This window comes from the organism of the source record quoted next, unplaced genomic scaffold (assembly GCF_019419815.1).
Source record: "Pyrus x bretschneideri cultivar Hongxiangsu unplaced genomic scaffold, Pyrus_bretschneideri_v1 Contig41, whole genome shotgun sequence".
Lineage (NCBI taxonomy): Eukaryota > Viridiplantae > Streptophyta > Magnoliopsida > Rosales > Rosaceae > Pyrus > Pyrus x bretschneideri.
In genome coordinates, this window is record NW_025999735.1 from 251,088 (window position 1) to 275,872 (window position 24,785).

General features: G+C 36.0%; 1 protein-coding gene across 1 annotated transcript; it reads right to left on the reverse strand.

Annotated features, from left to right (window-relative positions):
- Positions 1 to 20,340: 20,340 nt before the first annotated feature.
- On the reverse strand, positions 20,341 to 21,147 carry LOC103953121 (transcription factor UPBEAT1). Its single transcript, XM_009364855.3, has one exon. The coding sequence runs from the start codon at positions 21,009 to 21,011 to the stop codon at positions 20,619 to 20,621; it is 393 nt and encodes a 130-aa protein (XP_009363130.2). The 5' UTR covers positions 21,012 to 21,147; the 3' UTR covers positions 20,341 to 20,618.
- Positions 21,148 to 24,785: the final 3,638 nt, after the last annotated feature.

Genomic DNA, 24,785 nt, shown 5'->3' on the forward strand with positions numbered 1-24,785 from the left:
CTGGAATAATTAGGATATAGTTACTATATTCGATGCATCTACGAAACCTAATATAAAATCGATACTCCCTATATCGCATATAAAAACAGTGGACAGGACAAACTTTAGGTGGAGATCAGGTACGAGAGTTTTCTCTTTTTTGGATAATTAATCCAATGAATTGAAACATAATCAAATATACGATAAGAGTATCAATTTTTTTTTAATTCAGGTGTGAAATCATGTGTTTTTTAAACTAATTGTATAATTATATTATATTCCTTTTATATAGTCGGTGATAAAAACCCTAGCTACTTTTTATCTTGCACCGAATGAAGATCAAAGGATCAGAAAATACCTACAGAAAAAAGAAAAAGAAAAAGGGGATGCAAATCCCAAAGAAACAATCGTCTTTTTTTACTTGTCTTTTCTCTTTTGGTCGTGAAAATTTGTATGATGTGTAGGGCAAACTTCACCCATGGACGTGTGGGCGTACTACGCACACGAACACACGAGACACACAAAAATTACATGCTGACACAATTCCCGTGTAAATCCGGGACTCTAATTATGTTGTTTCCAACTTTTCATGGTAAAACAATTATCGCTTCATATTCTTATAAATATATTTCGGGTAAGGTTTGTTTGCTATTTTGAACTCATGTATTTTGCAGGTTACTAGCTCTGTTTTACGAATCATTTAACCCGAGAGATATAACTGTAATATGCCGACTCATTTGACACCGAAACTGCATAACGAAAGATGCCGACTCATTTGACACCGAAACTGCATAACGAAAGAATTTGATCTGTTTATTTTATAGTTAAAATAAAATGATCATACCATTTGATTACTTTCGTGTTCTTTTGATTTTATTGAGCGCCATTCATGCATGCCAAACGAAAAAAGAAAAAAAATGATTGAACATCTTAGTCTTGTAGTTATATCATTGTCCTCTACTATACTTTCTTAAGTAAAGGTTGTGGCTGTTGATGCATCGATCCCGATGATACATCTTTTCATACACCGATACACTCAACCATATATGCTTGCTGAGGTCACTAGTGCTTTATGTGAGCTACGATTTTGCAAGAAACCATCATTGCAATGGCCCTCCTGATACTATTAATTTTTTGTGTTCGTCCATTACTACCTTCCCTACGCAAGTTTCTTGTATGATTTTGTTATAAAGCAATGTGAAGAAGATTTGAATTTATAGATAAAATTTTATAAACTAATTCATAATAAAGTTGATGATTGAATTATTATTTAATTGTTGACAAACGTGTTTATTTTCTATTAGTAACATATCATTTAGTTTGTAAATTTTGTCTAAAAATTTGATTTTTCTAGTATTACTCCTCGTTATATAGTCGAGCATTGTCCATACATATTGAAATTTGGAAGGCTCGACTGCTAAATTCGTGAGTTTAATATTTCATTGCTCATCTTGCCATTTTCAAATCTCGACCACGTTTGTAATATGAAATAACACACAAATATTGAAGGACTCGTCAATTCAATATTTCATTGCTGAAGTTAGTTGTCAATTCAAATCTCGATTATGCATGTAATAAATTAGCACACATATATTGAAAAGCTCAACTACTAAACTCATAAGTTCAATTCATTGTCGTAATTAGTCCATTATATACGTAACAAAATAGCACATAAATACTGTTAAAACTAACAACAAAAAAGAAGAAAAGTAGATGACGGTTTACTGCAACGATAGAAAGAAAAAAAAAACCTATACAGTTTGATGTTGGTTCGATATTAAAACTATAGTTTAACTTTAAACCTATAAACACTAGAGTTTGTGAAAAACAAAAAACAAAGCACTTCATTCGTAAGTAACAATTGAGGAAATCCATCGTCCTAAAATTGAGAAACGAAACAAAGAGAGAAAAATATGAATGTTGTGATCTCCATTCTAATACAAATGTGATTGTGTAAATTTAGAGATATGTATAGGAATCCTTCAGGATCTATAAGATATTTCTAATTAAATTTTGTATTACTTGAAGAGTAAGTTTTTCTCTTTCTTATTGTTATAAATAAAGGCACAAAGTATGGAGTATAACACACAAAATTTCTCAAACCTATTCTTCATCTATCTTTCTTTTTTTGCTGCATCTCTCTTTCTTTCAGTTAAATATAAGCCACAACAAGGAGAACGTAATTAGCGCTCAAGTTTAATTGGTTTATGTTTTGTAATGGATCTTAACGCGGTTTTGGAATATTTTGGGTTTCTTACATAACACGCTTTCGAGATAAATAATATAATGGTAGTAGTCTACCAGAGATGATTGTAAAATAAATAAAATAATATTAGTGTGCAACTGTTTGACTAGTGTTGCTTCTTGCGTACGTTTAGGAGCTCAAAAAAGGCCAAAACGCAATACTAATTAAATAAAATGTTTTTGTTTTGTTGTGAAAAGTCTCTTCCGTCCGTTACAAGCCCAAGTTCCGGACTCAGAGCCCAAGATATGACCACAGTCACAACTCACGAGTCCATGCCTCTGCTATTTAAATCGGCAAACCCTAATCCATTTCTTCTCGGGTTAAATTTATATTTATGGGAGAAATGTTACGCTTTTAATGATACTTCATAATTTAACATTAATTATAGTATCAATATTATAATCATTATGTAAAAAATATGAGATAACTAAAGGTTTATAGATAGTGTCACTTTTGAAAGAGTATTTATAGCATTTCTTTATTACTAACGTACAGATCAGTCATTATCTAAACTATATTTCATAAATTATATGATGTGCCAAGAAAGTAAAAATTTTATAATTAAAAAATTGAAAAAAAGAACCATTAACAACCACTTAATATAGCTTATAAAATATATTTTAAAAAAGATAATCTCTCTAGGACTATCTCACCTCTTATCACTGTTCAAGTACGACACGTGAAAATTTATATTTATATAAGAAATATTAAGGTGATTTTCTCAAAATGAGATTTTATATGAACTTCATACCACGAATGAGTTCTAAACAAAAGTTACCGAGCTCTATTCCACCCATAGCCTCTTTCCATTTTCCTTACAAACTTTCCGAATTACGGAGTTGATATGTTAATAGAGCATGTATCATAATAACTCTAACATTTAGTAAATGTCATGGGACTCATTCGGTTACTTTTGTACTCTTCTTATGTAATTGTGAGATAACACAAAGAGCTCAACATTAGTAATTAATTGGCTAAATATAATTCAAGAGGAGGAGATGTGATGACAAATAAGAAAGTAAACGCTCTACTACTAGACCGTTTGAGACCCTACCCTACCAACGATAACATATGTTGGATGGCATTTGGTCCATATTGAACCACCAATTAAGCTCTCGATGCCGACCGATTGACAGGGATTTCTAATTAATAAGTTTGGCATGGTGTCTCCCATCTCTATCACAACCACAAAAACCTTGTAACAAGAATATTTCCTCTCTCTCTATCTCTCTCTTGATTCTTATGATGTTTCTTTATTTTTCTTTTTGAAGCATGTTTATTTAACAGAAAAATTAGAGAAGAAAAGAACCTAAGAATTTAGAAATAGAAGAAGTAAGGTAAATTTAAACGAGAAATTCACATTTTTATTTTATGTGACAATAAACGGATGGAAAATTTACAAAATAAAATAATTCTTATACCCATAACGTAAGCAAAAACCTCAAAAAAATTAAAAGAAAGCATCAATTCGTATTAAGGTAGCACGTTCTTATCTTTTCTTTTCTTTCTTCTTCTAAATCATGAAAGAGGCATTGAAGGAAAGAGTGACTAATTAACTGCCCCCATTATTGCCGGGCCATAAGCTAAAGTTTCATGCAACTCATTTGTTCATGCTTTACAATTGGCTACGTATTTCTTACTCCCACCAAAACCGTTACCTTATTTAAACAAAAGAAATCACCCACTAGAGTCTAGAAGCCTCACACTCACTTATCCTGTTCATGTGACCAACAATTTAATTAATTAATTAAATCACAAACATTAACATGCATATATATATATACACACACATATATATAATTAACAATGGATGTTCTCTAAGCTATTTTGTTACTATATTTCAATGCTAGCTCTACTTCCAGAAGTTTGACATAGTCATTTGGGATGCTTTTTCCGCTTGATATATAATGTGTGTGACCAGTGAATGTGTTGCTTTTGGGGTGTAGTCATATTTCGTGAGTCATCAGTCTTAACCTCATCTGCATATTCTCAGTTGAAAAGTTGAGGTGAGGTGAGAGCTGCACATGGGAATGGGATGGGACATGGACGGAAAGTCAAAGCTAAACCATTCGGCTGGGCCTTAATATATATAAATTTACATGTAAACGGGACTCGAGAGAATGTGGCTAATAAGCTTTTTAACGGAGATTTTTGTCGAGAGACATTTCGAACTTTGCCAAACGGTGAGAAATTTCATTAGCTTCAAAGTAAGAAATGAATTTAGAGTTGAAATGAACTTTAGTTTTTGCTGGAAATGAACTTTAGCCTTCTTAATTATATTAATAAAAATTAATATAGATGTTATAATTTAAGTGGAATAATAACAAAAGGTGATATTGTTCCATGCATACCTAATTGAAATTACTCCAAACCCCGTTGAAAAATTTTCATATTCTTTTCCTCCAAAAACTGTATGATAGTATTCCCCTGCACAAAAATATTATAAATAGCTAATGTGTTATAAATTTTACAATCAATGGGCACAAGTTATCAGAATTTAATGGGTTGCTTGCCATATTTGTTGCCCAAAAATTAAACTATCTTAGCCCAAAAAAAAGGGAAGAGGATCCTCTCCTGAGCTCAGGATGGGGATTCTCCTGACCAATCCATTCAGATCGTTCAAATTTAATCCATCGGTTATAATTATCATAACTTTTAGAGAATCCTTTTGTTTGAAGCTGTTAGATTAAATTTGAATGGTTCGGATGAACTCGTCAGGAGGATCCTCATCCTAAGCTCAGGAGAGAAACCTCTTCAAAAAAAAAAGTAATTCTGGGTACCTTTCCGTTCTCGCCTTTCTCACTTGCCATTTGACATGCAGATCTCATTTGCACAACAAACTAAACTATTAATGCTAAGAAAATACTTATTCTTGTTTACAACATGTACCATCGAGAAAATATATTAATTAATAAAACAAATAAATTAGAATTATCGGCCCGCCACCTATCTACTTCTACCCCTGATTTTAGGTCAGATAGGATCGGAAATACATATTACAATTTCAATTCAAAAAGTTTCGGAAATGCATATTATTTTAAATTTCTGAACTAAAATTTTAGAATTTCATAAACCCATGCCGAATTCAGTAAATTTGAAATCGGATTATTTTAGAGTTTCAAAATTGCGGGAGTTGTAATACTATATATATAAAATTGTTGTTAGCACTCTAAAATTCTTATTTTGCGCTCCAAACTTTCTGTATTTAGAAAGAATAATATACTTGTAAGGAGTGCAAAATGAAAATTTTGAAATGTTAATAACAATTCTCTATATATGTACGAATTTCAAAATATTTTGATTGAACAATTGTTCAAATTGTTGTGGCCTGTATTTAACTGAAAGGGGAGAGGGGGCTGGCGGCACATAGGAAATATAGAGAGAGATGTGTTTGTAGGGTTGTGTAGAGGATGTGTTATTCCTCTATGCAGTGCCTTTATTTATAGTAATTAGAGAGAGAAGAAATCCTTCTCCTCCATACAAGTCCTAATAGGGAAGAATAACTAGAATCAAATCTAATCTAGGATTTACACAATCACACTTAAACAAGAAGTTTATAACACTCCCCCTTGAGTATGGTTAGATGAAGTGGCAACTAAGGTCTGTTTAGTTGATCTCCAAGAGATTGCAGTGCCTCCAACGGTAAAGGCATAACCCGTTTGAGAGCGCACCTTGTGCGGATCAGATATGTATCCTGCATCGACATAACCAACAAGGCGAGAATCGACTCGAGATAAAGGGGTGCAGCATCACTCGAGGATTCGTAGGGATAGAACAAGCCCAAATTCGTAGTACCCTTAAGGTAGTGGAAAATGTCTTTAACACCAGTCTAGTGTCTACATGTTGATGTACTAAGATTCCATTCGAACGGTGCTCTATCTCTTAATCGAGACATTATCGAGTCTTTCCTAGAGATTCATGTCGCAACATAAACTGCAACAATCGTAAAATCGGAATATGACTTCTTAATGAACACACAAGGGTATAGTTCATTGTTCACATATACCTGACTAGTCAATAACTCACTCAAATGGTTATACCACATTATTCTGGATTGTTTCAAACCGTAGAGTGAACGCCTCAACTAAATTAAAAGCGTGTTCCGGGGTTTGGAAATATTTGATCCAGTCAATGTAAGCCTTGCGAGAATTTTCATATAAATTTTTGTATCAAGATCTCCATAGAGATACGCAGTTACTATGTCAATCAGTGGCATACTCAGTTTTTTGGAAACTACCAAACTATTAGTTTGTGAAAAGTAATCACATCCATAATGGGTAAATAAATTTCATCACAGTCAATTCAAGGACGTCGTGAGAAGCCTTGCGCAACAAAACGAGCTTTGTAACGCATAATTTCGTTCTTCTCATTACGCTTCCAAATGAAAACCCATTTGTAGCCAATGAGCTTCACATGTGGATGAGTAGGAGCTACAAGTCCAAACACCTTACATTTCGCAAGCGAATCGAGTTCGACATTGATTGCTTGTTTCCAGATTGACCAATCAGTTCTATGTTGACATTCATTAACAGAACGAGGTTCAATGTCATCGCTCAACATGAGCTTAGTAGCTACTGCATATGCTAATGCATTGTCGACGATCATCTCATTTCTACACCAAACATCATCTAAGCTATCTAAGCTATCATAAATCTCACGATTCTCAGGAGATAGATTCGTCTCTTCAAGGACTCTTCCGTAATCTAGAATTTCCTCATTAGTTGGATAGAATGAGTAAGTGACAGTCGGATTCACAATAGGCTCTTTAGGTGCCTGTGTCGTGGGTTTCCTCTTCTTAGGGTATGAATCATTTGAACCAAGAGGTTTGCCATGCTTTTGTGTAGGGGCATATATTTGGCTAGCCGCTAATGTACGTGGATCAGCCAAACTGGCGACCTGAGCCTCCAGGAGGAAGTCCGTCGTACATGTGGTACATCCATCTTTGCAGGCACATTCGCAACTAGAATATGTGATTTTGTCACTCACACTAGATCAGTGAAAGCATCTGGCATACTCTGAAGATCTAATATGCGCTGCAATTTAGTTTCAGACTGAGCGATGCGGGGAAATGAGAAAAAGTGGGAGTCGTCCACGATAATTCATGTCGTTCTTCAGGAACGTTGATGTTCTTATCTTACTCTAACAACGGGAAGACTGTCTCATAGAAGTGACAATCCTTGAAACGAGCGGTAAACAGATCTCCTGTCAAAGGTTCTAAGTAACGAATGATCGAATGAGAATCATATCCGACATAAATTCCCATCCTTCGTTGATGCCCTATTTTGTACGTAAGGGCGGCGAAATCAGCACATAGACCGCACAACAAAAAACACACAGATGCGATATGTTGGGTTCATATCCAGTAACCAACTGAAGGGTGCAATATGGTTGGGTTGCAACAAGACTCAGGTGGATCAACATGGTTGCATGCAATATTGCGTGGCCCTAAGCAGCGATCAGGAACTTGGTACATATGACCAACGATTAAGTAATCATTTGTAAGCGCTTAATGAATGCCTCTGCCATGCCGTTCTGGTTGTGAACATAAGGTACTGGATGTTCAACTTCAACCCTAATCGACATGCAATAATCATCAAAAGTTTTAGATGTAAATTTTTCAGCATTATCCAATTGAATAGATTTAATCGAATAATCAGGGTAATGAGCCCCGAACTTGATAACCTGAGCCAACAGTTTGGAGAATGCAACGATCTTTGTGGACAACGAGCACACGTGTGGAATCGTCAACCAAAACCATAAAATATCTAAATGGTCTGCATGAAGGGTGAATCGGTCCACAAATGTCCTCCTGAATCCTTCGTAGAAAATATAAGGATTCCAATGAATCTTGTCATAAAAAGGATAATAAGCTTTTCCCATGGAGCAGGTTTGACATACGATTCCTTGAATTGAACCTAAACTTCGGGTTAGTGGATGCCGTGTGATGATTTGAGAATACGATGCATCGCTGCTTGTCCAGGATGTCCCAAATGATCGTGCCAAAGTATAATTTCGTGCGCGGTCCCAGAGGTAGGGCCGGCCACATAGTGGCTTTCTATAGGGCTTATGGTCATAGTATACATACCACTTGGGATACACTCCATCTTCTATAAAATACACTTTTGACCATATTCGTAGGAAGTGATACATAGAAATTCACCTCCATTTTCTACATAGGTTTCAGCGTAGTAATTATTATCTCTAATGTCCTTGAAACTTAACAACGTTTTTCCGAAATGTGGAGAATATAGTGCCTCATCAATAGTCAAAATTGTACCATTGGACAACATTATATGTGCCTTATTGTATCATTCGATCAGGTTGGATGGTTCTGACAGGGTTATCAGAGGTGCATTCTTAGGTATGAAGTTAGCGAAATAGGTTCGTTCCTACAAAACGGTGTGCGTGGTTGCACTAACTGCCAGACAACTAACTTTCTCACTAGTCATACCTAGAAATAAAAATTAATTTGAATCAGTCACATGCATAAAAGTTCTTAAAAAAATATCCATTCGAAATAATTTAAGTATCCAAGGATGGTATTTAATTAAAAACTTAATATTTAAAAACAAATCACCAACAAATAATCCAAACATAAAAGAAAATTGTTGAAAATTTAACCAAAAACAAGGGGGGTTTGGCCACTATGTGGAATTCAGCCCCATTGTCTAAATTTCAACTAGAAAATAGTTTATGTCTAAGATTCTAATCTTCCATAGGGGTGGTATCCTCCTGAAAATCAGAAACCTCCATCTCGGTACTTTCTGGTTCATCCACAAACACAAAGTTTGACTCAAACTTCTTACAACGAGAATAATATTAAGCTACAACCTTCTGGGGAGCTCGACAAAAACGAGACCAATGGTTCTTTGAACCACAACAATAACACATGTCTGCATCCATAATTTTAGGTGCTTTACCTTTATTCTTGAAGTTTGGGGGTTTGGGAGTCAGGTTAGGGCGTTTCTGAGCTCATTTTCCTCCCTTAGATGGGTCTTGGCTCTGTTGACCTTCATGAGATGGCTTCTGGCTACCATACCATGCCTATTTTGGTGTTTTGGGTGTTTGTTTATGCTATAATGTGCTTCAGGCACAGCAGTCGCCCCAGCAGGTCGAGCTTGATGATTTTTCATTAACAACTGATTCTGTTTTTCAGCGAAAAGTAAAATAGAGATCAAATCCGAAAACTTAGTGAACTTTTGAGCCTTAGATTATTGCTGCAGGACAATATTAATAGCAGAGAAGTGCGAATAGGTCTTCTCCAGAAGATCATCTTCGGTCAAGTTCTCATTACAAAGCTTAAGAAGTGATCGGATTCGATAAACTTCATAATTATATTCATTCACAGACTTAAAGCACAAATGCTGCCAGTCATGTCTTGCTTCAGGCAAGAATATGTCATTTTGGTGATCAAAACGATCAACCAAAGTAACCCAGAGTGCTCGTGGATCCTTCTCAGCAAGGTACTTGGGTTGCAGTGTGTCATGAATATGTATTCGGATGAAGATCAGAGCATTAGCTTTCTCAACTTTTTCAACCGGGTTATCCGTCTCATCTTCAATATCGGGACGCAAATTCTTTGCAGTGAGGTGGAGCTTCACATTTTGGACCCACATAGGGCCTAAAAAAATAAGCATTTAAACTCGGGGCCCAAAATAATAGGGCCAAAGCCCATGGGTGGGCTGAGTAAATTGAGAACTGTGAGGTCCAGGCCCAAAAACTGGGCTGGGGTTAGGCATGGGCTGATCAGTCCCCAAAATAAATTTGAGTTGCAGGCCCAAGGTAGAAAAACGGGCTGCAAAAAGGCTGGGCCCCAAGCATAAGCCCAGACAAGGCGCTGATCATGTGCGGTAGGGAGCACGGATACCTTAGCGAGGCTAGGATCTGGTGTGTCGCAGCGCAGTAAAACCACAACACCCGCGTGTGCTGGGATCCGATGCTGCACAGATATACATACACCAGCATAGGCTGTGATTATGTGTGACGTGGTGTATGGGAGATACGGCAATAGCTCAAAATGGCTCAACTGGTTCTCAGGCTAGGTTATCACCAAAGCCCAAAGGGCTGGTGATGTGAATCAAGCTGATAGGCACAAGAAGACCCAATAAAATGGTGATGTGCGAGATGGACTAAAGGAATTTGAGGCCCGTTAGGGCTCGGGTTTGTATCTTCAGGCTACCCCAACGACACTAGGTGTGGTGATCCGCCAGAGATGGTCAACAATGCCGCTTTAGGCGGTGTTTCATGGTTGGTGCAATCTGTGGTTCATTGGAGAACCAAGATTTGATGATGGAGGTTGAACCTCAACGTCGGGGGCAATGAGAACCGAAGGGATTCGAGTGAATCCTACGAAAAACTCACGAAATTCTTCTAGAATTTCAAAAATTATTGGTGAAAATGATGAGTTTTGTCCAATTCACACAACTGCCGGTTGTGTTTTCGTTGGAAAAATAGACGGGGGAGACTTAGGCTTCAAGCTGAGGGTTTCAGATGGGGACGATGATGCCTAAAACGCACCGTTTGGTTCTGGGCTTGCTACCTTTTAATCTGTTGTTGGGTTGGGTTCACCAAGCCGACGCAGGCTGTTGGCTGCTTGCACGGTGGCACATCATGTAGCTGGCGATGTTAGGGTTTTACGAATCCTTTTTTTTTTTTTTCAAATTAATTCAACATATAATTTAATGCATGAGTAGATATGTAATACCCTAAAAATTTAAATATATGAATATGTGGAGAAAAATCGAAAATAAATCGATTTATGGTTATGTAAAGTTGAATTGAGAACTTTTAAAAGTTTTGTTTCTGGAAATTATTATAATTTATGTAGTAAAATTTATCGTTAAGTGAAAATGATTAAAATGCCCTAGTTTGTTTAATGTAATTATGTGAGGATGTATTTTATCCTCGTATATATTTTATTGTATTTCTTGATAAAATTGGATAAAGCTCGACCCTATGAAGGTGTAGGTCACCGTTTGTGAATCGGAGTTGAAACGAAGAAATTTGAGGTTTATTTTATTTTATTTTATTTTTTTAATTTTTAAAAAGGGATTAGAAGCTGCCAAATGGCAGCGTGAGAGAGGAGGGAAAGAAGAGAAGAAGGGGAGGGAGGTTGCCCAATCAGAAAGGGAAGAAGGGAGGGGAAATGAGAGAAGATAGGAGGAAGGGAACCCGGATCTCCTTCGACTCATGACCCGACTCGGTTCCCACAACCAATTCCGATGGTTTTCTGTCAGTTTTTTTTTGGCGAACCACGTCACCTAACCATTGGGAAAACATTCCCCATCATTTCCTCTTCCTATTACACCCCAAAAATCAAAGATATTTGGCTTGAAATTCGGGAAGACTGTACCGGTGGGTGCGGGAGTTCTTGCTGTTGATCTTCCCAATTTTGAAACAATTTCCTTTGATCATCACCACCTATAGCATCCTCTTGAGGCTTGGAACAAAGCCCAAACAACTATAGGGGTGGTGGAGCACCAGAGGTGACAGATTGAAGCCACTCATTTCTAGGGTTCCTGGTGAGTTCATGGGAATTGGGCCTTTTCTTGGCCAAATTGAACTTGGCCACATGTATAAAACTTGCTTTATTCATTGAGATCTTCATTTTTGTGAAATTTGGTAATTTTTGGAAATAGTTGAATTTTTCGGCAAATCGGGGCGGCCGGCCGCCGCGTGGGCCGAGACCCCACCTACCCTTCCTAGACTAATTTGGATACCCTAATTCCATATGTGACGTTCGATTGACGAAATCTCATCGTATAACTATAGTTTTGATAGCGATTGTCACTTACACATTATATGATTTGACGATCCAACCATTGGATCGACACCAAACTTAAATAGGTAGTAGAATATAATATCTAAGAACATTAGAAACTTATGGATCGGGAATCCGACATGCGGATCTTCCTGTATTGGATTTCTAAGTTTGTAAAACCAAAAGTTGACTGCTACTTGATTTTGTGATTGGCGGAAATTCGACCGTCAGATCGTAGTGAGACTTTAAGTATATTATTCTAGAACTATAATGTGGACTTTGAGAGGGTTGTGAACCCTATCCTCGATCTTGTTCGATGGTTGATTTTTTTAGTCAACTAAACTGAGTTTCTAGCGTGCCACTTATCTTAGAGTGTGGTTGACATTTCAAGAAGCTTAGTGGTCTCATTGTGACGACGGGTGTCATGATTTACGTACGAGTGACTATAATATAGGTGATTTATATTGAATTGTTATTTTATTTTATTGCCATTGATCTACGGTTGTGAAATGTGAACTACAAAAGGCTTGATACAGCTCAAGGGTACGTAGGCAGTCTAACAAGGGTTAGATGCAACCTTAAATAATCGAGACAAATCTTTTTTGTTGAGAAATTGAACTAAGAAAAGGAATTTGGTAAATAATTTGAGATTTAACCTTATGTTTTGGTAAATAAATGTTGGTCATAAAATTTTTGTGAGGGATTAAGAAGTTGAAGTAGAGAATCGTGATTAATGGTAGTTAACTAAACAAGAGTTTAGTTTGGGCCTATCACCGATATTATTTTCCGAAATATTATTTACAAGATATATGATGCAATTCATGGCAATATAAATTCACATAATTCGACAATTATAAATATAATGCATACACAATTTATGTAGAATCTAAAATTCGAAAAACGTAAAGTTGGGTCATGCACTATGGTGAATGTTCATGCTATCAGGATTGCAAAAATATCGAGATAAAAACCGTTGTTTTGAAAGAACCTGATTGCGTGATGATGTTGATGAACTGGTTTGATGCAGAAAACTTCCATGTTAGATTCCTAAGCGCAACAGTAGGAGCATACTGATAACGTGTTGTGGCCTATATTTAACTGACAGGAGAGAGGGGGCCGATGGCACATAGAAAATATAGAGAAAGAGATGTGTTTGTAGGGTTGTGTATATGATGTGTTATTCCCCCTACGCAATGCCTTTATTTATAATAATAAGGGAGAGATAAAATACTTCTCCTGCAAGGAATACAAGTCATAATAGGGAAGAATAACTAGAATCAAATATAATCTAGGATTTACACAATCATACTTAAATAAAAAGTTTATAACACAAATTTCAAAGTTTCAAACAAATGTACCTATATATATATATATTATATAATACACACACACACACACACACGAATGTAACCATAATGTTCAAACAAATCTATCCGTAGTGTTAAAAAAATTGTCTCTATAGATGACCTATTGAGTATTGACATGTGGGTATATTCTATGACAAATCAAGCACATATGGAGTTTTTATGAAAAAAACATTAAAAGTGAAGAATGAAAACCTAATTTATCCATAAAATCAAGAGATGGATCATTAATTCAAAGCATGACATTGCATACTTGTTGATTGATATATAGTAGCATGCATTGCATTCCTTGTACATGACGTAAGTAAGCCACTGCCCGTAAGCATATTTCATGGAGAAGGAAAAAAAGCAAAAGGGAAAAGCCCCATGAACCCCATACCTTGGTGAACGACGGACTCTATATCTGGAAAATATTACAGGATCCCAAAAGAAGCCCCCCAAAGCTGATTCACATGCATGCATAACATAATGGCAGATGGCAGCAGCTGACATCTTTTCGTCTTTGTACTAATTTGGTTGGTGCCGGCCGACGTACCTTTTGTGTCCTAAATTGTGAAATTGGGAAACCCAAGTTGCTCAGCCATTTGTCGGCCGGTCTCAACATTATATCCCATTTTGTTTCACTCAACTAAACACATGTTGTATTCCATCGTCGTGGTTCATCGAACTAATCGTGTTCAGTCCATTTCACATTGCAAATACAGTAATCACTTCTAGTTCTCTTTGGCGATAATATTCTCAATATACTATTATATATCAATTTACAATCAGCTCGATAATACTATCAATATTGTATATGGTTGAAGACTGGTGCAGGTTAGGAGGAAGATTATTTTTTATTGGTGACTTTATAAGATGGCTACCAAAATCAATTTTCCAAAATAATACTATATTTAAGCATATAAATAAGATATATGGGATTTGGGGATACGCTTTTGACACATATTTTTGTGAGGCCTAATTTGTAATGTATTTTAATGATATAAACTGTTTATCTTTTAGGTATTTTCTCAAATATCATGTCAAGTATATGTATATATATATACACACACACCTATATGTTAGATATTTGTGAATGAGATGGGTAATTCTTTGATCAGCAATCTCCAAGAATGTGCTCTAGTAGAACTTTCGGAAAGGCTTCAATGATGCACTAACCAAACAAAGATAGAAATATGATGCCGTATGAATGTTGGATGAAGTTTAGTCTTTTTTTGTAGAACCGTATCATTTATTTTCTTCATTATAAATAAATATTTTAATAGTTTTGGAGTTGTTTAATTTTTTACAAAGATGATCTATGAATGACGTAATAAAAATATAGATAATTCAGATCGTTAAAATAATATTACGAAGTGAATCTTACAAAATAGGTGCCAAAAATATGCATCTTGAATTCTAACTCACATATATAGATAGATAAGTATATATTTTATCTGGTTAAAATAACAGTAGAATTACATGTTTCAAGTCACCTATTTATGATTAATCCCATAAGCTTTAGTTAATGCGATTTTTTTATTATAATTTTTTTAGTTAATGCAAAGCATTTACTGTGACAAAATTATGAAGTTTGTTATTTTATTGATGCATATTGCTAAATGCCAACCCAACTCGCAAAGATAGATAAAATAGCATGGATAAGACTGCCCGTAGCAAATCTTGTCCCAACTTTACTTTGGATCGATATTCCACATAGAGAAATTATGTTTGCACCTAAATGATTTGTGAACGCCATATTTATTTGAGCACCACACACTCTTATTTACAAATTACCCCACTTATCCTACTATAGAGGCCGAGCACGGAGGTTGAAAGTATATTGGTCCTTTACGGCCCGTTTATGGCACATAAGAGCAGTTTTAGTGTGGGAACTTTTCCCTCAGGTAATATACTATGCTATCCATCCAGTGAACATTAATTACCTTTAATGAACAGTAATCGTCTTTTGCATCTCTACCGTTGCACTTCAATAACCCTGGTAATAGGTAATAAAATATTAGTATTTTTTTATTTTATAAAATAATACAAAATAATTTTATTTGTAATTTTGGATAAAATTTTTAATCGTTCTCATTGCGTCACGTGTCATTATCCGAAAAGTTATAAAATAATACAAAATAATTTTATTTGTAATTTCGGATAAGATTTTTAATCATTCTTATTGCGTCACTTGTTATAAAATCCGAAAAAGACAATTATTGGTGATGGATTTCTGATAAGATTTTTAATCGTACTCGTTGTGCCACGTCTCATTATCTAAAAATACAACTATTGGTGATGGATTTCCGATAAGATTATTAACCAATCACGTCACGTCATGTGTCATAATCTGTTTACAATTTTTGAGGATAGATTTCCATCAGATTTTTAACAAATGACGACATACCGCGAGGCATTATCTATAACCTAATCCTTTCTGAATCTTCCATATAATCCACCATCCATCCTCACAAATCTCACACCAATTTTCTCAAGATCTCTATCATTATTCATAGTTTCTGCTTCATTCTTCACCAAAATCTCTATTATTATTCATAGTTTCTGCTTCTTTCTTACAATGTCTTCTTCTTCCTTAAAGATGATGTGGGAAATCGATCAGCAAGAGGAAGAATTGTTTAACTAATCAGAAGGAATATTTAATCTTCAGGTGGCCCAAAATGAGAGGGAAGAGGATGAGGAGCGTAGAAGGAGAGATGACGAAGCAAGAATGGCAAGAGCCTCACATTCCCGTCGAGTCATCCAAGTTGTGGGCCAGATTTACAGGCCCAGCCGTTCCAAAAACCTTGATAGAAGCAAGAACGACGAGGTACGGAACTCTTGGAAGATTATTTTGTCCATAATAGTCCATTCCCTGATACGTACTTTAGACGTCGTTTTAGAATGGAACGAAATTTGTTTAACAAAATCATGATTGCTGTTTGCAACCATGATTCTTACATTGTGCAAAAGAATGATGCTTTTGGTGCTATGGGTCTCATTCCACAGCAAAAAATTATTGCTGCCTTGCGGATGCTTGCATATGGAGTATCTGCAAACCAAGTGGATGAGATAACGAGGATGGGGAAATCAACCATTCTTGAGTCCCTGATGAGGTTTTGCAGAGCAATCGAATCTATCTACACCGCATAGTACCTCCGGAAACCTACTGACATGTACTTGCAAAGGCTTCTGAAGAAGGGCGAGATGCGAGGTTTTCCTGGGATGATTGGAAGCATCGATTGTACGCACTGGATGTGGAAAAATTTTCCAAGTGCATGGCAAGGCGCTTATGGGGACAGAAAAGGAGCAAAAAATATCATTTTGGAGGCGATGACATCTTTTGATACATGGATTTGGCATGCCTTTTTCAGGGTTCCGGGAGCTCAAAATAACCTCAACGTCCTTGCCCAATCCCTAGTGTTCAACAATGTCCTGCAAGGAAAGGCACCAAAAGTCACGTATTGCGTCAACGGACATATGTACGACGGGCCATACTACCTAGCATACGACATTTACCCAATGTGGTTAACGTTTGTTAAAACAGTGCCATGTCCGCGAAATGCAAAGGAAAAACACTTTGCAAGTTGTCAAGAGGGGTGCAGGAAGGATGTGAAGCATTGTTTTGGTATCCTCCAAGCTCACTGGGCGATCGTCAGAGGTGCTGCCAGATTGTTTGATGTAGAGTCGCTTCGATCCATCATAATGACGTGCATCATTCTTCACAATATGATTGTGGAAGATGAGTATGATTATGATGCCGTTGATGAATATGAGCCAGACACGATGAACAATTTAAGAACACGTATATATTGTGCTCATGACGCCACCAAAGAACCCATGCAACATGAGCCATTAGAAATGGATGGACGTTACAATGAATTGATCATTCAACGATATACTACACTTCAAATGCCATATATGCACAATGCTCGACAAATTGATTTGATAGAGTACCAATGGGAATTGAAACAAGCTCAAGATACTTTAGTTCATTTAGTGTGTTTGTTTTTTTTTGTTTTTTGTTTTTTTTTTTGGTGTGTTTATTTAATTTTTTTTGGTGTGTTTCTTTTAGTTCATTTAGTGAGTTTTTTGTTATTTGGTATGTTTATGTAATTTTATTTGGTGTGTTTAAATGTCTTTTGAATAAAGATTCTCTTAGTATAAATAAATTATCAAATTAAATAAAGTACTAAAATCAATAATTGGAAACAACATAAAGTACTCTATTCAATAAATAAGAAATTACAACCCAAAGTGATTGGAAAATTATGGGCTCTGATTACAAAAACTACTCTATTCAGCATCACTTAACCAATTTGTGGTGCTAAGATGATCTTCTCTTGTCGTGTTAGGACCATCTCCTCTTGCTCTTGCTTCTCTTGCACGCCTCATTCGGACCACATCCGCTTTCTCCGACTTCCAAAAATATTTAGAATTTGGAGACTTCCCTTCTAAAGACGTGTTCATAATGTCACGATCTCGTTGAGTCATTCTTTCTTCTTTAACCTGTTCCCTTTCTTGCCTAAGTAGCTCTCATTCTCTCTCATTAGCTTGAAATGCTCTCTCAACAACTGCATCATTTGCCTCCTCTCTAGCCTTATCAGCCTTAAATTTCGCCATTTCCCACGCCAAAGTCAATTCACCTTGGCGAGCAAGTTGTTCCATATACTTTGCATAATCATTCTTCGAAGCACTCCCTTTTCTCTTTGAAGCCTTCTTACCTTCAGGCCTAATTGGATAATGGGTCGATCCCGATGCTTGTTCAGGGGGGGCGTTTCGAGCACTTCTTCTGCTTCATCTTCATGAACATGCGAACCATGATCAGGTGTAGAGTGTAGAGGGGTGCTGTTCATGAAAACTTCTGGACCGACATGCAAAACTTTGAATTTAGGACAATCTTTGACAATTTTCCAACATTCCCACCGGTTGAATGATTTATTTTTGGTTTTGGTTTTGGCACCATACCAAGCTTGTGCTTGAATTTGCTACACAATGCGGGATAATAAATAATTATAATGAAAGTAGGTAACAAATAAATAATACAAACAAATAATTATAATGAAAGTAGGTAACAAATAAATAATACAAACAAATAAATAATATATTGTTACTTGAACCACGTAATTTTCCCCACTTCGAATATTATTATTGGCTTGTGCCAAGATGTCTCTCCACGTACTAAACGATTGGCTAAGTAATTTCAAACGACTGGACATCGATTCTTTGGTTCTTTTCCCACCCATTTTCTCAAGATAATTGGTATGAATAAGACTCCACATTTCTCGCAACTGCATCTCATTACCCGTAAGTGAACTATGAGTAACTTCAACCCAGCTAGTACACAACACAATATCTTCAAGAAGTGTCCAATTTGTACCTGCATCAGTAGTCATTTTGTTAAAAAAAATTGGATTGAAACTTTGAGAGAAAGATAGGAATGTGGTTGAAAGTAGTTGAGAAAATATGAAATTGTGGTGTAAGGTAGATAATAATGAGAAGGTATTTGGATTTTTATTCATTTTTTACAATTTTTTTAAATTTTTTTATTCAACTAATTAATCTCTGCCGTTGGATTTAAAAAAGAATTGAATTCCAACACTCTAGATTATGCCACGTGGCATAACGGTAACATTTCTAAATTTTAAAACTATTTTTTTATTTTTTTATAAAGAAGAATAATATCAACCATTGATCTCAGATCTAACGGTTGATGGTAAATAAGATTTTTTTAATATTTTTTATCGTTGAAAATCGGACGGTCCACATTATATAGCCGTTGAGATCCAACGGACCATGGGAAGCCACGTGGCTTCCCAACGGTAACTTTTTGAAACTGTGACGTGGGCCCCAGGCGCTGAAACCGTGTCGGGCGACGTGCCCCCATGCGCAAGTAAGGGGCACGCGCTGATGCCTGGATGACATCAGCCCTGAGTCAAATCTACTTCAGGCTTGCGGGCTGGCGATTCCTCACAGGCCTGATGCTCGGACCTCCATTGTCCATCGGGTTCCCCACGCTAGACCAATAAAGCCGGGCTCTCGGCCCCTTTTTCCTGGCCTATCCCCTGAGCAAACTCCCACGGTGGAGTTACTCTAAGGGCTTATCTCTGGTGGATTTAGATCCCCTTCGGATCCAAATGTGGGAATTCTAGAGATCTTCACATCTTAATCATTCATTGTATATCGTGCAGTCAGAAATCATTTGAATGTTTTTATTTAAAATTAAACACAAATATTACCTGACCAAAACTGGTCACACTATATACGATGAATGAAAACAGTACCTGACGAAAATTGGTCGCACAATATACGATGAACGGCTAGAATATGAGGATCCCTAGAATCCCCACAAAAAGGATCCGAAGAGGATCCTTATCCCATAATAATAACCCGCACGACTAGGCTATAATGAGTGGCCATTGGATCATTTTGTGATAATTGCAAGTGTACTATATATCTTGAGTAATAAAATGATAAGTAGAGTGTCGTTCTAACACGGATCAGATTAATATTTACTATCGTGATTATGTTAACGTTCAAAATTGAGAGGTCCACTTGGGTGTCCACTTGTATTTTGGGTCCAAGTGAAGGTAGAAGTTGAATTACCAATGAAGAAAATTAATCCCTTTCAATCCCTACGAAAATTGTCGAACTGGAAGAGAGAGTTTTTCTTCATGGTCATTTTATAGATCTTCTATCTTCATGATTTTTACACTTTTTTTTTTGGAGTAGTATTCTCTCCCCTCTTTTTTCCCTCCCCTCATATTTGAACGGTCACGGTTAAGCCACATCAAAATCTTATATTAATTTTTTATAATAAGAAAAAGACAAAATAAGAGAATATGAGAGGAGGGGATGGAAGAGGATGGAAAGAGGAGGGGAGAGAATCCTAGTCCTTCTTTTTTACTTCTCACATACTTTTTAGAATGAATATGTGAGAAGCTAAAAAGAGTGTTTCTCATTTCCCAAACTTCCCATAGAATACAAACATATATGTAAGCAGATAAGGCAAAATTCAGATTCATAAATAAATGTAAACTACATTCACTAAACCACTTACGCAATGATCAACTCAAGTTACTATTTTTAACACAATTAAACATAAAATGATCAAGCTCTGTTATAAACTGCAGACAGCTAGAGCATGTATCTGGTCTTTCCAAACAAACCTCTATTACTATAAATCACAAGAAAAACAGAAGAAAAGTAAAGAAGAAGAAAGAAGATCATTTTAAATAAATAAAAAATAAAGAATACTACTCTCTAATTTACACAAATGAATTTTGAGCAATCACTGCAGATCAGAACCTGCTGCGAATGCTTGAACCATCATCTGCATGAGCCTGACTCTAGTTTGCAAGGATAAAATGTAATCAGCTGTGTCTCTGAAAAGTCCATCCAACCCCATCGAATCATCACCGTTTGGAATCAGTCTCTTCAAAGTTTTCACCCTTCTTTTGATTCCAATATTATTGCTGCGCCTTCCTGCACTTTGTAGGCGTGTCCCCGTCTTCTTCTTCTTCTTCAAGATCCTTCTTCTTGGCGAACTCTTGTTCCTCACAACCACTCCACCACTTTCCCTTATGATATTCCACAATGCCCCATTTGTGTAGGACTTTCCCTCGTTTTCTAGGACCGTGCCCTTTAAACCAAGGGAAACAAGGACAGGCTGTTGAGAACCCATGATCCTGCGATGGCTTAATGCACAGTTTAAAATTTCCAAGTGCTAAGTTTGGTTGTGAAAACTGAAATGAAAAGACTAGGATGACAGAATGGCACAATGGGTGGGGGGTTTTATAGGGTATAAACTGGAAAAGGGATTGAACGCCATTAAGGATAATACATTATAATTTGTGCAAATTAACTAATGAAAGAATGAAGGGGTAGGGACCACAAGGGACAATTTCACAGAAGGACTCCAAGGGAATAGGGGGATAAATGAATTGGATGGTGTCAAGTGGAGCTATTGGTGGTGTTTGCTAGCTTGTTGCTTTGGGCATGTTCTCTAACTTATGCACATGCAACCACATGATTCTTGTAATTTCACCACCTAAGCGCCCTCCCTCAAACCACCACCTTTCATCACGTCTATCCCATGGAAAACACCCTGGATTATTCCTCTCCCACCTTTCCAAATTCAATGCCGTTCGATAATCATATATGTGAACTGCTATTGGGGTCCTTAATTTCCTCATGATTCCAGCTCAATCAAACATGGCAATTCATATTTTTATATAATTTTCTAGTTCTAGGGTTTCATGGTGGTTAGGCCGGCCTTGTTTCCAGGCAGGAAACCTATATTAAATAAAAGTAAAAGGAATTGGAGAAGCTGCAAAAATACCATTTGGGTTGAGAATTGGGTGGACAAATTAGATCTTGATGTTGGGATAAGGTAGATTTGGTTCTGACATTCATGAACCCTAGTTTCCATCAAAGTGATGATTGATGTCTCTCAAGTCTTAGAAAAATAATTATTCTTGGTTCCTAAGCCATGTTTTGTAACATGCATGTCTATGTATATCATAGTACCCCCACGAAACGTTAAACTTGGACAATCTCAGAGACAAAGATGCATGCATATTCTGTCACTCATATACTTTCGGTGGAGATATATACCATACCAGATTCAAGCTTGAGATTGGATATATATAGGCGGAGCCCTTATTAGTGAATTATTTCTTGTTTAATTCTCAGCAAAAATTATTAGCAGTATAAATTATATAATGATTTTTCAAAAATAAAAATAAGGGGAGGAGCAATGTTTCAGCTGCATGCATGCATGCATGCGCAATATTAGTTCGCTTTGCAAATTACCATAAATAAAATCAAAACCGAACCTTCTAAAATATTGTGAGAATTCTAATCAAATTTTCATCTTTTTGGTGATAATCTGATGTTTATGTCTACAATGATGCTGTTTCAAACTTCAATATATTAATTTCTTTTTCCAATAAATCCTAAATGCTGCTAAACCCTAAACTCAAAACGTTTATCGCTAGACCTCAAATTAAACTTAACCCTTACATACCAAACAACGTCGTTTCAGCTCGGGATTGATTCTTTTGGAGCTAGCGGTCGAACTACTTCAATTAATGTCTCCTGGTGGTTCAATTAATCTAGCTACAAGCTAGCTATAGCTTAGCTTTGGGATTAAGCATAAGCCAAAGAACATGATGCACATGCTTATGCGGTTGAGAGATTTTTCAGTGTGATCGGTACTAGAATGGTACATCACGTGTTACTATATAAATGATGAGATATGTATGCTAAAAAGTTAATAACTTAAAAAATAAAATTTCCCATCACTTCTAATAAAACACGTGGTAAACCATTTGTATTCCCGTCACAACTAAAATTTCTTGTATGCGGTTACCATATATCTGTCCAGCATTATCCAAGTCCATAGATCGAACGGTTCTAAAATATGCAACGCGGAAAAACCTAGAACAGAACTCTACCTAGCTAGCTGCTAGCTAGTATATGCCTTCGCCATACGTGGCCAGGGCTACTTAATTATAGTGAAATTATATGTACACATCCCAAATTACTTCTTTCACACTCTTTTAATTTTTTAATATTTTCTACACATCACTAACACTTGATAGAAAAATATTAAAAAATTAAAAGGATGTGGGAGAAGTAATTTGGGATGTGTGAATATAATCTCTCTAATTATAATGATTGTGCTAATTATTAAATATATATGGATCGACCAATGGATAAGAAATTAGTGTGTCATGATATTCTTGTCATCCTTTGGTTGGTGTTTACATACCATTTTTAATGTATACTAATTGGAAAATATAAACTCGGTTTAACAAAACAAATAAACTAATTTGTGACGGCTATGCACATGGATCATCCTAACCCTAAGCATTATTGATTCATCAATATTCTTAATTTTGGAAGGCCATGTAAATATGAACTAGTAAAAACATTTCTTCTAGCAAAGCTGCTATTTGGACTTCATTTGTTGAGTGTGTTCGTGATAGAGTGCTCAAACGTCTTAATACGGCAAACCACTCGTTTGAGCTTGTTCAACAAAATATTTTTTCTAATCCGAACCATCCATTTTTTAAGTACCTCTTCAAATATCATACTTGCAAAAATTCACTGAATCAGAAATATGTTTAGGCTTTGATTATTAATGTGTCTATTTATTGTTTTTATCAACAATTATTGCACAATTAGATAACTAAACAACTTCTTGTTTATGCTAATATTTACAAGAATGATCTTTCAATAATAACTTAAAAGACAACCAGTTTAGATTATGAGAAATACTGTGAAATAAACCAATACACAACAAAATTAGGTACGAACTTGTTCACATATCTCTATCGTAACAATATTGTTAGATGAATTTTGCACGAATAGAAATATAATTTTGTAGAAATTTTAATTTCAGTGAACATGGAAGCTTGACACTTAATTGAAACAGATAAAATAATAACCTACACTTTAGCACAATCGTGTCCAACTTGATGGGCAGCTACACCTCTCCCCTAAAACCATCATCCAGACATATGCAGACACTTAATTATGTTCTTAATTATTATTTTTTCCCTCTAATGAGTTGTTAGCTTTGTGACCATATATATAAGTCTCATCTTAATTATGATTACCCATGCAATACAATATTTCCCTTTGTAATCAAGGAGTAAGCAAGCAATCAAATGTTCTCCATGTGCTTAGTATTAATTGTGGCTTTTTGGCCTTAATTCTTCTCTTTTTCTCCTTTTTCCTTGAAATTTTGGGGTTATGTTGCATTGTCATGCTTATGCAGGGTAGTTTAGGAACAAAATTAAGGTGCAGGTGTGGTCTGGTGGCCACCTGCGTTGCACAAGGAAAGCTTGCTCTACCTATCGACATTCCACATGTTCATGTGCATGGCGGCGTGCTCACATGAGAAAACATGTTTTTTTCTTTCAATAATGAAACATCATTATTTCTCCTTTGGTATTTATGTTTTTCCTCTTTAGTTTCATTAGCATTCCTAATGAATCGTGCATCTTCATTTTCCTTCAAAATCTAAAACTTATATGCTCTCTCCGCTCTACTAATAAGTTAATTTGTTTTCAATTGTAGATAATTGGTAATACTATCCTAAGAGTGGCGATTTCTGCACTCCGGCCATCTCTCCCACATGAGTCCCCTACTCCCCTCTCTCTATCCTTTATGTTTAACTTTAACTTAAACATTTTATAAACTAAAAAGTAATAGTCTATATATAGCCTTGTATAACTGGTGACGAATAACATATAACTCTTGCTATACATAAAGCATAGCCCAAACTATCTTTAGCCCTCCATGATTATGCCATGCTAATAAAATAATAATTTATGAGAGTGCCATGCTAATAAAATAATAATTTATATATTGGACGTTTGTATAATCACGCCGAGCCCTAACAAATCTATGCACATTTATCACCCCAAGCAATGTTATGACACCAACG